At 44.3% G+C, this 14,348-nt stretch overlaps 1 protein-coding gene across 2 annotated transcripts in view; it reads right to left on the minus strand.

Annotated features, from left to right (window-relative positions):
• Positions 1–14,348, minus strand: part of esyt1a (extended synaptotagmin-like protein 1a) — a 108,095-nt gene that overhangs the window by 31,329 nt on the left and 62,418 nt on the right. For both annotated transcript variants that reach the window (XM_052009574.1, XM_052009575.1), the window contains exons 5-10: positions 9,684–9,756; positions 7,772–7,861; positions 7,128–7,183; positions 6,155–6,275; positions 5,293–5,469; positions 3,385–3,467 (exon numbers count right to left, since the gene is read on the minus strand). In XM_052009574.1, the coding sequence (XP_051865534.1) occupies positions 3,385–3,467; positions 5,293–5,469; positions 6,155–6,275; positions 7,128–7,183; positions 7,772–7,861; positions 9,684–9,756 (600 nt within the window). The remainder of the gene's footprint in view (positions 1–3,384; positions 3,468–5,292; positions 5,470–6,154; positions 6,276–7,127; positions 7,184–7,771; positions 7,862–9,683; positions 9,757–14,348) is intronic.

The following is a 14,348-nucleotide window of genomic DNA, read 5'->3' on the forward strand; positions in this document are numbered from 1 at the left end:
ATTTTGGTAGGTCAAATATGTTGGCGGAATATAGTATTAATGGTAGGACTCTTGGCAGTGTGGAGGATCAGAGGGATCTTGGGGTCCGAGTCCATAGGATGCTCAAAGCGGCCGCACAGGTTGACTCTGTGGTTGAGGCGGCATATGGTGTATTGTCCTTCATCAATCGGGGAATTGAATTTAGGAGCCATGAGGTATTGTTGCAGCTATATAGGTCCCTGGTCAGACCCCACTTGGAGTATTGTGCTCAGTTCTGGTCGCCTTACTACAGGAAAGATGTGGAAGCCATAGAGAGGATGCAGAGGAGATTTACAAGCTTGCTGCCCGGAATGCGGAGCATGCCTTATGAAAGCAGGTTGAGGGAACTGAGCCTTTACTCCTTGGAGAGACGGAGGATGAGGGGGAACCTGACTGAAGTGTATAAGATGATGAGAGGTATTGATAGGGTAGATAGTCAGAGGCTTTTCCCCAGGGCTGAACTGGTGGTCACAAGAGGACATAGGTTTAAGGTGCTGGGGAGTAGATAGAGGACATGTCAGGGGTAAGTTTTTTTTACTCAGAGCGGTGGGTGCATGGAATGGGCTGCCAGAAATGGTGGTGGAGGCGGATACGATAGGGTCTTTCAAGAGACTGTTAGATAGGTACATGGAGCTGAGTAAAATAGAGGGCTATAGGTAAGCCTAGTAATTTCTAGGGTAGGGACATGTTTGGCACAGCTTTGTGGGCCGAAGGGCCTGAATTGTGCTGTAGTTTTTCTATGTTCTATGTAACATAAGAAATAGGAGCAGGAGGCAGCGGCAGCCATCTGGCCCTTCGAGCCTGCTCCGCCATTCAATAAGATCATGGCTGATCTGGCCGTGGCCCCTACTATGCAAAAATCTATCTAACTGTGTCTTAAATATATTTAATGAGGTAGCCTCTGCTGCTTCCCTGGGCAGAGAATTCCACAGATTCACTACTCTCTGGGAAAAGCAGTTCCTCCTCATCTCCACCCTAAATCTACTCTCCCCAAATCTTGAGGCTATGTCCCCTAGTTCTAGTCTCACCTACCAGTGGAAACAATTTTCCTGCCTCTATCTATCTATCCATTTTATACGTTTCTACAAGATACCCTCTCATTCTTATGAACTCCAGCGAGTATAGCCCTAGGCGACTCCACCTCTCCTCATAGGCTAATGCCCTCATCCTCGGAATCAACCTGGTGAACCTCCTCTGCACCGCCTCCAAAGCCAGTACATCTTTTCTCAAGTAAGGAGACAAGAACTGCACGTAATACTCCAGGTGCGGCCTCACCCGTACCCTGTACAGTTGCAGCATAACCTCCCTGCTCTTAAATTCAATCCCTCCAGCAATGAAGGCCAACATTTCATTTGCCTTCTTGATAACCTGTTGCACCTGCAAACCAACCATTTGCAATTCATGCACAAGCACTCCCAAGTCCCTCCGCACAACAGCATACTGTAACCTTTCACCATTTAAGTAATAATCTGATCTTCTATTTTTCCTTCTAAAGTGGATGACCTTGCATTTACCAACATTGTACTCCATCTGCCAGACCCTTGCCCACTCACTTAACCTATCTATATCTCTCTGCAGACTCTCCGCATCCTCTGCGCAAATTGCTTTTCCACTCAATTTAGTGTCATCAGCAAACTTAGATACGCTACAGTCGGTCCCCTCTTCCAAATTGTTAACGTATATCGTGAACAGTTGTGGGCCCAGCACCGATCTCTGCGGCACCCTGCTCACTACTGATTGCCAACCAGAGAAACACCCATTTATCCCAACTCTCTACCTTCTATTAGTTAACCAATCTTCTATCCATGCTAATACATTCCCCCCAACTCCATGCATCCTTATCTTATGGGCAAATCTTTTATGCAGCACCTTATCAAATGCCTTCTGGAAATCCAAGTATACAACATCCACCGCGCTCATTTTATCCTCAAAGAACTTCAGTAAGTTTGTCAAACAGGACCTGCCCTTCCTGAATCCACACTGCATCTGCCTGATGGAACTACTTCTATCCAGATGTCTCGCTATTTCTTCCTTAATGATAGCTTCAAGCATTTTCCCGACTGCAGACGTTAAGCTAACTGGCTTATAATTACCTGCCTTTTGCCTACATCCTTTTTTAAACAGTGACATGACATTTGCTATCTTCCAATCCACTGGGACCTGCCCAGAGTCCAGAGAATTTTGGTAAATTATCACGAGCACTTCTACTATAACTTCGGCCATTTCTTTCAGTACCCTGGGGTGCATCCCATCAGGACCAGGGGACTTGTTTACCTTCAGGCCCACTAGTTTGCTCATCACTACCTCTTTAGCGACAGCGATTGTATTGAGGTCCTTGCCTCCCATCGCATCCATAACATCTCTTTGGCATGTCAGACGTGTCCTCCACCGTGAAGACCGACACAAAATCGGCCATTTCCGCATAACCCAATATTAATTCCCCTTTCTCGTCTTCCAAGGGACCTACTTTAGCCACCCTTTTCCGCCTTATATAATTATAAAAGCTCTTACTATCTGTTTTTATATTTTGCGCTAGTTTACTTTCATAATCTATCTTCCCTTTCCTTATTGCTTGCTTAGTGGTTCTTTGTTGCTTTTTTAAATTTTCCCAATCTTCCAGTTTCCCACTACTCTTGGCAACTTTGTATGCATGAGCTTTCAGTTTGATGCCTTCCTTTGCTTCCTTAGTTATCCAAGGCTGGCTCTCCCCACTCTTACTGTCCTTGCTTTTAACTGGAATATACTTTTGTTGAGCACCATGAAAAATCTCTTTGAAAGTCTTCCACTGTTCCTCAACTGTCCCACCATATCGCCTGATCAGCCATTCAAGACAGAGATAAGAAACTTCTTTGCCTAGAAGGTGGTGAAACTTTGGAATTCACTACCCAGGAGGGCTGTGGAGGCTCAGTCACTGAGTATATTCACGAGAGAGGAAATAGGTATTAGATATGGGATATGGAGTTAGTGCAGGAAATTGGCAGCAAGGTAGAAGATCAGCTATGATCTTGTTGTATGGCGGAGAAGGCACAAGGGGCTGAATGGTCTCCTCCTGCTTCTATTTCTATGTTCTCATTTTTCACGATGGACTCCCCAGTAGTGATCCAGGCAAGGTCCAGTCCCTTTTAACTAGGAACACAGTAGGCCTCAATTCTCTGGTTAAACCTGCCTCAGCCTGAGAAGCAGTCACTCTTTGTGGGCACAAGTTATTAATGTAAAGCCAAACACACACACAGTCCTATAAACAAAATGCACACTGATGTGTACTTGTATGCAGATCACTACATGACCTGTGTACATATACACAGCTTTACACACAACACAGACAGTAGATGTGTCTGTGTACACAAACATACAGAGAGCTCTCACCTGCCCAAGAAGTCATCCTGATCTGGGTCTTTATCGAACATCTCTATTTCCAACAGCTGACCAGGAACTTCATGGACAATCACCTGTGGGGTACGGAAAACGGGTCAGAAAATGGGCACACAAGGTATAGTAAAGGTTAGTTTTGAGATGGACTGTAATTTCCAATTCTCCATCTCTTGGAAGTTTTGTTTTATTCTCTCAAAGTAATTTGTTACAAGACGGCATTGTCTAGCACAGTAAAACTTTGATCCTGCCTGGTGAATAACTTTCAAAAGGTAAGTTGAGGTTACCTGAGGTAACGTAATAATTTAGTTTTCTTAATATTTAGACGAGGGTTAATGTCAAATATGTTCATGATCTCCCTTGTATTCATCACCAAATAACCCCTTCCCCTCTCCAATGGCCCTGCTGTTTGAAAGGGCCTGAAAATATACAGGTGATTCTTCACACGGTATAGTTATAACACTTCATTAAAATAAGGAAATAAAGGAAATGTATCCATTCAAGTCTAAAGCGGAACATATTTCTACCATATTACTGACATGTAGAGCCGGAAGCAATGTGCTCAGTCAAACACGTGACCGAGAACTTACAGGTTTTGTTAACTTAGTAACTAATAATGAACAGTGCTGTTCCATTTGACTACCTTTGCAAGAGGAAAAAGAAATGCTGTCCTGGGGGAATCTTGTACACATATTAATCAATCAGCAAAGCACTAGTATTCATGATGTCTGGGGTGTATCCGCATACTTTTGATTCTCACCCCACCCCTGGTCTTGGACTGTGTATCATGTGAATGGATGTGGAGGTGTTTGGGGAGGGGAAGGGGAAGGGGTTATTTGGTGATGAATACAAGGGAGATCATGAACATATTTGACATTAACCCTCGTCTAAATATTAAGAAAACTAAATAATTATGTTACCTCAGGTGAGCAAATGCCAAATAGTTGAGTAAATGTGTGCGGAGTCAATTGCTGTAAGCATAGTTGAAGGAAGAATCTTTCAGCATTATTAGAGATAATGTGGTTGATCTTAATGTCACACTGATGCCCCCTATATATTACTAAGCTAATTTCTGCGCAAGTAGTTCTGTAGTACGTGGGTCTGCTGTGCTATAGAATCTACTCCATTTACATTATGCAGCTGGTGGAGAAACAGTGATGGTGGAAGTCCCACCTTGTCTTTGGACTCTTGTCCCAAAGAGGAAAATTCACCCACTCCCCCGTGGACGTCAATGGTGGTTAATGCCCTCTCAACTATGTATGGCTCGGAGAGATGAAGGAGAGGATGGAGAAACAGCTGCAAAGGAAATATCTTGCATTTCCTTGAAAAATAGAACTTTCTCACACAAGGTATGACAAGCATTCATCTTTCAGATCTATTAGAATACCTGTGGCTGGCTACAGATTGGCTGCTGGGATACTCATTCAATAAACTCAATATAGAATTGCATTTCTGGTAATATCTAACCACCAGGAGCCAGGATTTGTTGTCATAGTCAGAGAGATACGGCGCAGAAACAGGCCCTTCAGCCCACCGGGTCTGTGCCAACCATCAACCACCTGTTTCCACTGACCCTACATCAATCCCATTTTATTTAAAAATTGTCCCCACATTCTCATTAACTCCCCCCAGATTCTACCGCTCACCTACACATCACACTAGCGGGCAATCGACAGGCGAATTAACCCACCCGTACGCCATTGGGAAGTAGAAAGTTCCTTGGGAATGATGACCAGTATTTATCTGAAAATGCCAGTATTCCCAACTGGCACCAATCTGAGTTCTGATCCTGGCTTCCTACAACCATTACATGACAGAATCTGCCCTACCAGGCCCTGAGAATTGCAGGAATTGTACTTTTAAAGAGTGAAAAATTGGGGTGAAACCACAATGATATTCACCCACCTCATACATTTCATTCCATTTGGGATTCACAGTCTCACTGACAGTCTTGCTCATGAATGCCTGTGTGCCCACTCGTACAATTGCATATGGATCAGATTTTCCTTTGATGAGCCCTTTGACATACGTATCTTTTGACTCCAGGCATGCTGCTTCAATTAGGTGGATCCGCACTATTCCCTAAAAGTAAAAGCATGAATTCAAATTCCCCTTTCGAAAGGGCTGGATTATTGTATCTGGCATGCAGATTAACTGAGTACAGGCAGCTAATTACAAGTCATGCACCTGGAGCACCATTAGACCTTGCACTTGGTGTCAATGATATCAAAACAACGCAACAGTGCTGGGATTTCCCCACTTCTAGTCGTGGTATCACCAGCTGGGGTTCACTTCCTGAATAAGTTATTTACACTTCAGTTTTCTGACATTCACAGACATTGGAACATTACTTCTATTCAGTAAAGTCAATTAAAAGTAAAATAAGGGAGGAGGAATCCCATCATCATTGCCTGGACAGTAAGGTGGGAGAGTGGATTGCCCACCTTTCATAGAACCAGCTTTCATCCCATTGAAATCAACACAACAAAAAATGAATGTGTTCTACCATCCAAAGTGCTTCACTTCTTGGGTAGTAAAACAAAATGAATCCCTGTCCTTGTTTTATTATTGCAAAAAGTTCAAGCTATTTCCATGGCACTGATATTACTACAAAATACCTTAATGCATTGCTGATCTCAAAAGTGTCTGAATAGGCGATTTCATGGCGACACACCACTAAAAACCCAACAACTGATCTTGGAGTAATTTCTTTACAGAAAATGACTTTGTTGGTAATAATTTGGTGAAAACATGTCGTGATACATACCCGAGGCAAAGGAGAACGGAGTTCAGCCACGTGGAGTTCTGCAACAAGAGGGCAGGTAATCCGGTTTGGCAAAACCAAGAAAGAGGCAATGGTGTCCATAAGTACGGTGTCAGACTTTGAACTGTTCAAGTAAAAAAAAGAGGCAGAGCAAGGTTTGTGGAGTAAGAGGGAAGAGAATGGGAGATAGAGAGAGAAAAACAGAACAGTCATCAGGGGCTTCCACTACAAAAAATACAATCCGAAGGGGGCAGTTAATTTTAAAGTAGGCTGATTTACAAAAAACATGCCTGGTTTCTCAAAGTTGAGTTTAACTAGAGGTCAGGACAATGAATAGTAATTATAGCTCCCCAAATGTTTTAACTGCTCCCTGGAATTGTTTTCAGACACATTGCTTTCTGGACAGTGGCGCAGCAGGGAGAGCTGCTGCCTCACAGTTCCAGAGACCTGGGTTCAATCTCCACTCCGGGTACTCCCATTTCCTCCCACGTCCCAAAGACTGTTGGGTTGGTAGGTTAATTGGCTGCTGTAAATTGCCTCTAGTGTGTGGGTAGGTGGTAGAGTCTGGGGGGAGTTGATGGAAATGTGGGGGAACAACAGGTTATACAGAAGTCAATGGGGGAATGGGAATGCTTCGAGAGCCAGCATAAATCAATGGACCAAATGGCGTCCTCCAAGGCATAAGAAAATATGAGAAATATTATTTACAGGATTCTCCAAATGGACCTTGTACTCCCCTTTTTCTAAACAAATGTCATGTTCTCATTAAATCATCTGACTCAAAATCTTGTATATTTGTGAAATTGTATTGTTAGTTACATTTTTCAACATATTTTGGTCTAACGATTGCTTATTGTTCATTCCAAGAAGCTGAGGAACTTCTAGAACTCGAGAATATAGTTTCATATTGTTCTTGGAAGAATCTTACAAATATTTTAGCTTTGTTTTTCATTGGGATCCTACGAACAATCATTACCTCAGCCCTGGAATATCCAGCAGGTTTGTGAGTCCTGTCCAGTTAATCTCCAGCACCTGAAAGGACACCAAGTTTCTGAATCATTTTCAGAATATCAAGTGTAATTTAGTATATTAGAGACAGGTGTCAATTCACAACTAAAACATTCTGCTCTCAGTGTCAGACTTGATTCTGAAACTAACATGGCATTCAAATTTGTGTAGGTTCACCAAGTCTCATTCATGTTGGTTTAAAAAAATCTTATTTTGATCCACATTTCTCAAATAAAATAAAAACAAGCCCTGCTGCATCAGCTAAACTGATGAACCAGTGATCTCCCTATAGTCAAGCAGCACAGGTCAGAGGTAGATCACAACAAATGGCAACTTAACTATAATACAGCTCTAATACCAGCAGTACTATCAACTAGCAACTTCCACAGAAAACCTGCAGATGTAGTAATTTTGTCTCAAAATATGAGCGTCACTGACAAAGCCAGCAGTTCAAGTGGTTTTATTAAGTAATTTCAAAAAAAAAAATTTAATTCACCTTGTTGGATTCTGATCAAATCAATATCTCACTGATCCCTAGTTACACGATTCTGCACTAGTCCCTCATCTTCTGTTACAGGGGCTTTTTTTTTTCCCCTTCCACAACATGCTTACTGGGCGTTGGATGAAGAACAGGGTCACCGCTCCCACCAATGGCATGTCTCCAATTAAGGGCTCAAGGATCACACGAAGCATTCCATGGAGCTGCAGGAGAGATGGATTAAAGTCAGCAACTGAAGGAACTGAAGAAATCAATGTCTCTGAGCCAGCACAGGAGAAATGCAGAATCATGGCCAAGATTACTGGAAAGGCCAGCAGTTTGTTCCCCAACCTTGCCTCTTATGGAATGGTTGTGTTGAACAGGTGATTAACATAATATCAGCTGTTGCAGTAAAATTATGCTTTAATACCATGGCGAATCACTGATTCTCCTTCTGATGCCACACTTCAATACTTAGAGGGATTTACAGTCACAGTCAACTGTACCAACATCTGTTCCCTTGCTCATTCCCACTTCTGTTCCCATGGCTTTTCCTATTTCTCTAGCTTGTTTCTTTGCCCTACCATTGACCTCATTCAGAGTCCAATGCTCTTGTAAGATACTTTTATTAGTCACATGTACATCGAAACACACAGCGAGATACATCTTATGCGTAGAGTGTTCTGGGGGGCAGCCCACAAGTGTCGCCACGCTTCCGGCACCAACATAGCATGCCCACAACTTCCTAACCCGTACGTCTTTTTTTGGAATGTGGGAGGAAACCGGAGCACCCAGAAAAACGCACGGCCTGCCTAAAACCAACCATTTTGTTACAGTGGTTGACACCATACTGCCTCATCCACAGGCTCCTGCAAACCAGATGATGCTTGCTATCTAGGAGGGCTGGCTGCAAATTGGTCACTGGTACAATCGGGTGGCTGCGGATTGGCTGCTAGTGCGGATTGGCTGTGCATTGGCTGCTGGTGGCAGATTGCAGACTGCGCATTTTGCTCTTGCCATAATTTTATTGGATGTTGTCTGTATAATTAGCAAATGTTTTTAAATCATAAGGCACAAAACATATCTGCAGCTGATATCCATGTGCATTACTTGGTGCTTGCTCCAGTGTGGGTCTGAATTTCCTTGTCCATGCCCATAAACAAATAGGTGCTTCTGTGCTTGGCCATTTGTGTAGTGCCGTGTATGGCAATCTACATGAAACATTGCTTGAGACAAAAAAAATTGCTTCAATTTGTTTCTTGTTTTGAAAATATCCATTGTGAAGCAGTGCAAAACTTTATTTTATAAGTTGATTTTCCACATTTTATACAGACCTTCCTCACTCTTTTTCTTCTTTTAGTTGCAAAATCAAATAATCCATGTGCTGACAGCTCAACTACCTAGAAACACTGATGTTTAGGAAAGGTTTAATCCAGGAGAAGTTTATAGTTGCTACAGTTAATAGTGAGACAGAAGTCAGTCAAAGATCAAGGGCATATTATGTCTGTGTCAGCAAACCATTTCAACTACCAGCTCTTGACCAGTCAAATCATTCAGTAATATCTTGCAAACCTCCAGATGCCGATATTACTCACTGGTGCATTTGTAATAATTGATCTTGTGCTGTTAGTGTTTTATCTGAAAAAAGATGTCATTGCAAGGCCCTAAGCTCCAGTGCTTCTTATCTAGTGGAATCCATTACCATCAAATCTGATCCAACACTATACCCATACACTTTGCATCAAAAGACGAGATGGGGACTTTGGCCCATTTTGCCCCTCCCTGGCCTGGGCACTTAGACACGAGATATAGTGCCATTATTGCTATGCCAGTTGCCATGAGTGATCAGAACAGAAAACAAGGTGTGAATGTAGAACCTTTCAGATTCACACATGACAGTGCATTTGTCCACTGTGCCATTGAGTGTGGCATTTTACACAGATTATGATTCTCTTTTAAGTGTCATTTGCAACAAGGATACTCTAAAATAGTGGGCACAGATTTACAAAGGCAACTGAGCTTGCTATTTCCCGTCAAGTGACCTACCTGGATACCATTCACTCCAGCTTTGCAGAAATACTTCTTTACTTCAACATTGATTTCACAGTCACCAATGTAACTACAGAGGAGAGATAACAGAGGAAACCCCATTTTAGAGAATCTCAGCATGTACAGTGTATTGGCAGACTGGTGTTCTTTTTTGGATTATTTAAAAGCTAATTTAAGAACTAATCTGGGGTTGTCAGTTAGTGAGGTGAAGGTCACGTGTGATCATGAGTATGTCTAGGCAGTCACAGTCCTGATATCAAAGAGTGGTTGGGAACCCAAAGTCAAAACCACTAGCACATTTGCTTTGGCCAGACTGTTTGAAGGAAATGTTGGAGAAGTCGCACCCACCAAAGCCCTATTAAAGAGCAGCACTAGAGACCAAGGCAGTCTCCAATTGTCCTGTCAGGTAGTGGTGGTTTTGGGGGACAGTACAAGAAAGGGCAAGAAACCAATTTCACCTAAAAGCATTTGCTCAAGTTCAGTCTATATGGAAAAAAACTCCAAACCTGGTTACAGAAAAAACATTTATTCAATTACTTTTTCATGTTAGTTTTGTGATGGATCACACAAGATTTCAAAATACATACATCAAACCTAGGAGAAATTCTGCAAAGTGGAAGAAAAAGAACCTGTATTTCAATATTTCAAGTCATGTCTTTGGGACACCCCCAAAGTGCTGTAAGGCCTTCTTAAATCTGTAGCTTAGGATGGATTTTCAAGCCCCACCTTTTGCTTCTTGAAGTACTTTGAACATTTTGAAAATATGCTTTCCCTAATGTACAATAACTTTTTTCTGCACACTATTTGTATTTCAAGTGGCAAGTAGGTGCAGTGGTAGAAGAGGAAAGTTGAGAGGATGCAGATGGGACTTAGCAGACTGCTGCATGATCTGGGTGAGTAGGGCTGCCCCATAAAGAGGAGGCATCAACTGGGGAGCCTTTTTTTCCCCCACCTGCCACTTCTACCTGGGTAAGTCAGATGAGCTGGCTATTTGCCCAGTTCTCCACTGCAAATACTCAGATCAGGCAGCACCTGTGGAAACAAACAGTAAACATTTCAGGTTCAATGGTCCTTCATCAAAACTGGCAAAGTGAGTAAAGTGAGAAGTGACACAAGAGACTGCAGGTGCTGGAATCTGGAGCAAAAAAAAGGAGCTGCCCGAGGAACTCAGCAGTTCAGGCAGCATCTATAGGGGTAAATGGACAGTTGACGTTTTGGGTTGAGACCTTTCAGCTAGACTGAAAGACAGATGAGAGATAGCCAGCATAAAGAGGTGAGGGGAAGGGGTGGGGCAAGAGCTGGCAGGCAATAGGTGGATCCAGGTGAGGAGGGGTTGATTGGCAGATGGAGCCAGGTTGGGGAGGGAAGGGTGGAGATCGCGACAGAGGCTGGGAGGTGATCAGTGAAGACAACAAAGGGCTGCAGATGATGGAATCTGATAGGAAAGGTGGATGGAGGAACCAAATAAGGGAGGGAAGGTGAGCAGATGGGGACAGTGGGGGGAGGAGTGTATGTAGGTGATGGGCAGATGGAGTGGGGGTGGGGGTGGAAGAGAAACTGTGTGATTAGGGGTCTGGGCAGGGGTGGTGAGAGGACCTGGGTAGATTAGGAGAGAGAAAATGGACAGCGGGGGAGCAGGTTACCTGAAATTGAAGAACTCAATGTTCATGCCATTGGGTTGTAGACTGCCCAGGCGGAACACAAGGTGCTCTACTTTTAATTTGTGTTTGGCCTCACCCTGGCAGTGGAGACGGCTGAGGTATGGGAACGGGAAGGGGAACTAAAATGGCTTGCAACCAGGAGCTCCCGACGACCATTGTGGACAGAGCACAAGTGCTCGGCAAAGTGGTTGCCTGATCTGCGCTTGGTCTCACTGATGTAGAGAGGCCACATCGAGAGTACCGAATGCAACAGACCAGGTTGAAGAAGGTGCATGTGAATTTCTGTCTCACTCAGAAGGGCTTCTTAAGGTCCCTAGGTGGAAGTGAGGGAGGAGGTGTAGGGACAGGTGTTGCACCTCCTACAGTTGCAGGGGAAAGTGCTTGGGGAGGAGGAGGGGGAAGGTTGGGTAAACCAGGGAGTCACGGAGAGTGGTCCCTACAGAGAGCAGAAAGAGGTGGGGTGGGGAAAGATGTCACTGGTGGTGGGATCACACTGCAGCTGGAGGAAGTGTCACAGAATGATGTGCTGGGGCAAAGAGGAAGGACCAATGGAACACTATCCCTGTTCTGTCGGGGGGGGGGGGGGGGGGGGGCGCAGGAGGTGGAGGGTAGGGAAGGAGGCAGTGTGAGAGAGCAGAAGTGCAGAAAATGGAGGAGATGTGGGTGAGGGCTCCATCGACCACAGTGCAGGTGAGGGAAGAACATCTCAGATGTCCTGGAATGTAAGAGCACACCTTGAGAACAGATGGTCAGGGGGGGGGGGGTGGGGGGGAGAGAGAGGGGTGGTAGAAACAGAAGCTGAAAGTGATGGCTTCCTTACAGGAGACAGGGTGGGAGTCGGTGCATTTGTAGTAAAATGTCAGTGGATAGTTTGCCTCCTGAGATGGAGACGGAGAGATCAAGAAATGGGAGATAGGTCTCAGACAAAGTCCAATTGGTTTTGCAGGCAGAATGAAAGTTAGTAGCTAGGTTGATGAAATTGATGAGTTCTGCATGGGTGCAGTCAGCAGCACCAATGCAGTCGATGTAGTGTAGAAAGAGTTGGGGAGGGGTGCCGGAGCAGGTTGGAGAAAAGACTGCTCCATGTAGCCAGTGAAAAGGCAGGTGTAGCTATGGCCCATCCGAGCCCCCATGGCTACACCTGGTTCCTAGAAAGTGACAGGAATAAAAAGAAAGGTTGTTCAGGGTAAGAACAAGTTCCACCAGGAGGAGGAGAGTGTTAGTACAGGGGAACTGGTTCGATCTACGTTCCAGAAAGAAAATGGAGAGCCCCCAAGGCCTCCTGATGGGAAATGGAAGCACATTGGGTCTGGGTGTCCATGGTAAAGATGAGGCAGTGGAGGCCTCAGGTGAGAAAACAACTGTGCTTTTAATTACAGAGAAAGGGGGAGGGGTGGAGAGAACAACTGTGATAGTGTGGAGACCAAGGTTGTCCACATAACACAAATACTTTTTGCAGTTGACAGATGAATGAGGACGGAGAATAAAAAACAAGAGAATGTTCTGGATCTGTGGGAGGCAGAACTCAGAATCAGTTGGAAATCTGGAACAAGAGAAACGGACAATGTCTGTGGAGAGAGAAAGGCTGAGCTAATGTGACAGACGGATGACATTACATCAGTTCTGACACAAACAGGATAAGCAGGTTATCTGAAATAGTTGAATTTAATATCGAGTCCCAAGGGCTTAGCTGAACAACAGGACAAAAGGCAGAGATCTGAGTGGAAACGGGACAGAGAACTCAAGTGACAGGCAATCAGAAGGCTCAATGTCGCCTCTGTGGATTGAAGGAGACTACATTGTGGGCATGGAATGCAATTTGCAAGACCTGGAAAAAGTTGAAGTGAATCACTGCTTCATCTGCAAGGACTGTTTGGGTGTTGCATCTCCTACAGCTGCATTGGAAAACGCCACAAGGCCAGTGTTTGGTGGAGGTGGAAGAGTGGACCGGAGGGGGGGTGGGGCAGAAAGAAAGGGGGTCACTGATGGCCCATTGCCTTCAGAACATTGAAAGGGAATGGGATAAGAAGGTGCGTCTGGTGGTGGAATCTGAATGAAGGTGTGGAAATTACAGAGCATGATCAGACAAGGTCTCTACGTTAGCCTGGAGCAAACAGCATGTTGGGACAAATCATCCGGTTACTGCCTGGATCACCTCTGCATTAATTCTTCCAAGCCATCATGGAGAGATATTTACCAAATAGTTGCAGAGCACTGGCACTGTGCCTCCAAACTTAATCTCACCAGCGGGTGTTACAGTTGTACCTGGAGTAAAGAATAGGTCACAGTTCCACTGGACTTTCAGAGTCCATTGAAACCTGCTCCACTATCTCCCTCCAGGTATCCTGTGCTGCTGCATTTGCAGGAGAGGTGCTTTGTGCCCTCTTGCATCTCCTCTTGCAGGATATTCTGATTTCCAACACCAAAATGAGCACTTACAGCTGCTCCTTCCAGTCATTGTACATATCACAGAAGAAAAAAAGTCCACCCCTTAAAGGACCTTTAAATGCTTTTGACTGGCCAGATTCTGCTACTGGCAGCCAGTCAGCTTGGGTTTTCTATGCCCAAAGAGCAGGGGTAAATTAGGATTGGTCCTTAAATTGTAATATTCAGTGCAGCCCACTCCCAGCACTACAGACACAGATACACCTGCAATCTCAGTTCAAATACAATCAAAGTCATAGCTTATATCTGCGTCTGAAGTTTACAGCACAGCAGGCCATTTAACCTATCATTTCCACACTACCTGTTTAAGCAAACAATCCAACCTTTCTCCTTGTAGTTCCGTACCTTTTTCTGCAACAGCTTCCATGCAACATAGGAAGCATTGTAGAAATGACAAAGGGAGTGCCTATTGCTTTGGGGGAAAATGTCAAACATTTGTTTTTTTACTGACCCCGCAGACCCAATGGCTTATAATGAAATGCTGCTGCTGCTCAGAACATTGCGCAAAGAAATGCTGTTGAACCTCCCTCTACAAAAAAAATGAAGTTGAATAAAG

Source organism: Pristis pectinata, chromosome X (assembly GCF_009764475.1).
Source record: "Pristis pectinata isolate sPriPec2 chromosome X, sPriPec2.1.pri, whole genome shotgun sequence".
Taxonomy (NCBI): domain Eukaryota; kingdom Metazoa; phylum Chordata; class Chondrichthyes; order Rhinopristiformes; family Pristidae; genus Pristis; species Pristis pectinata.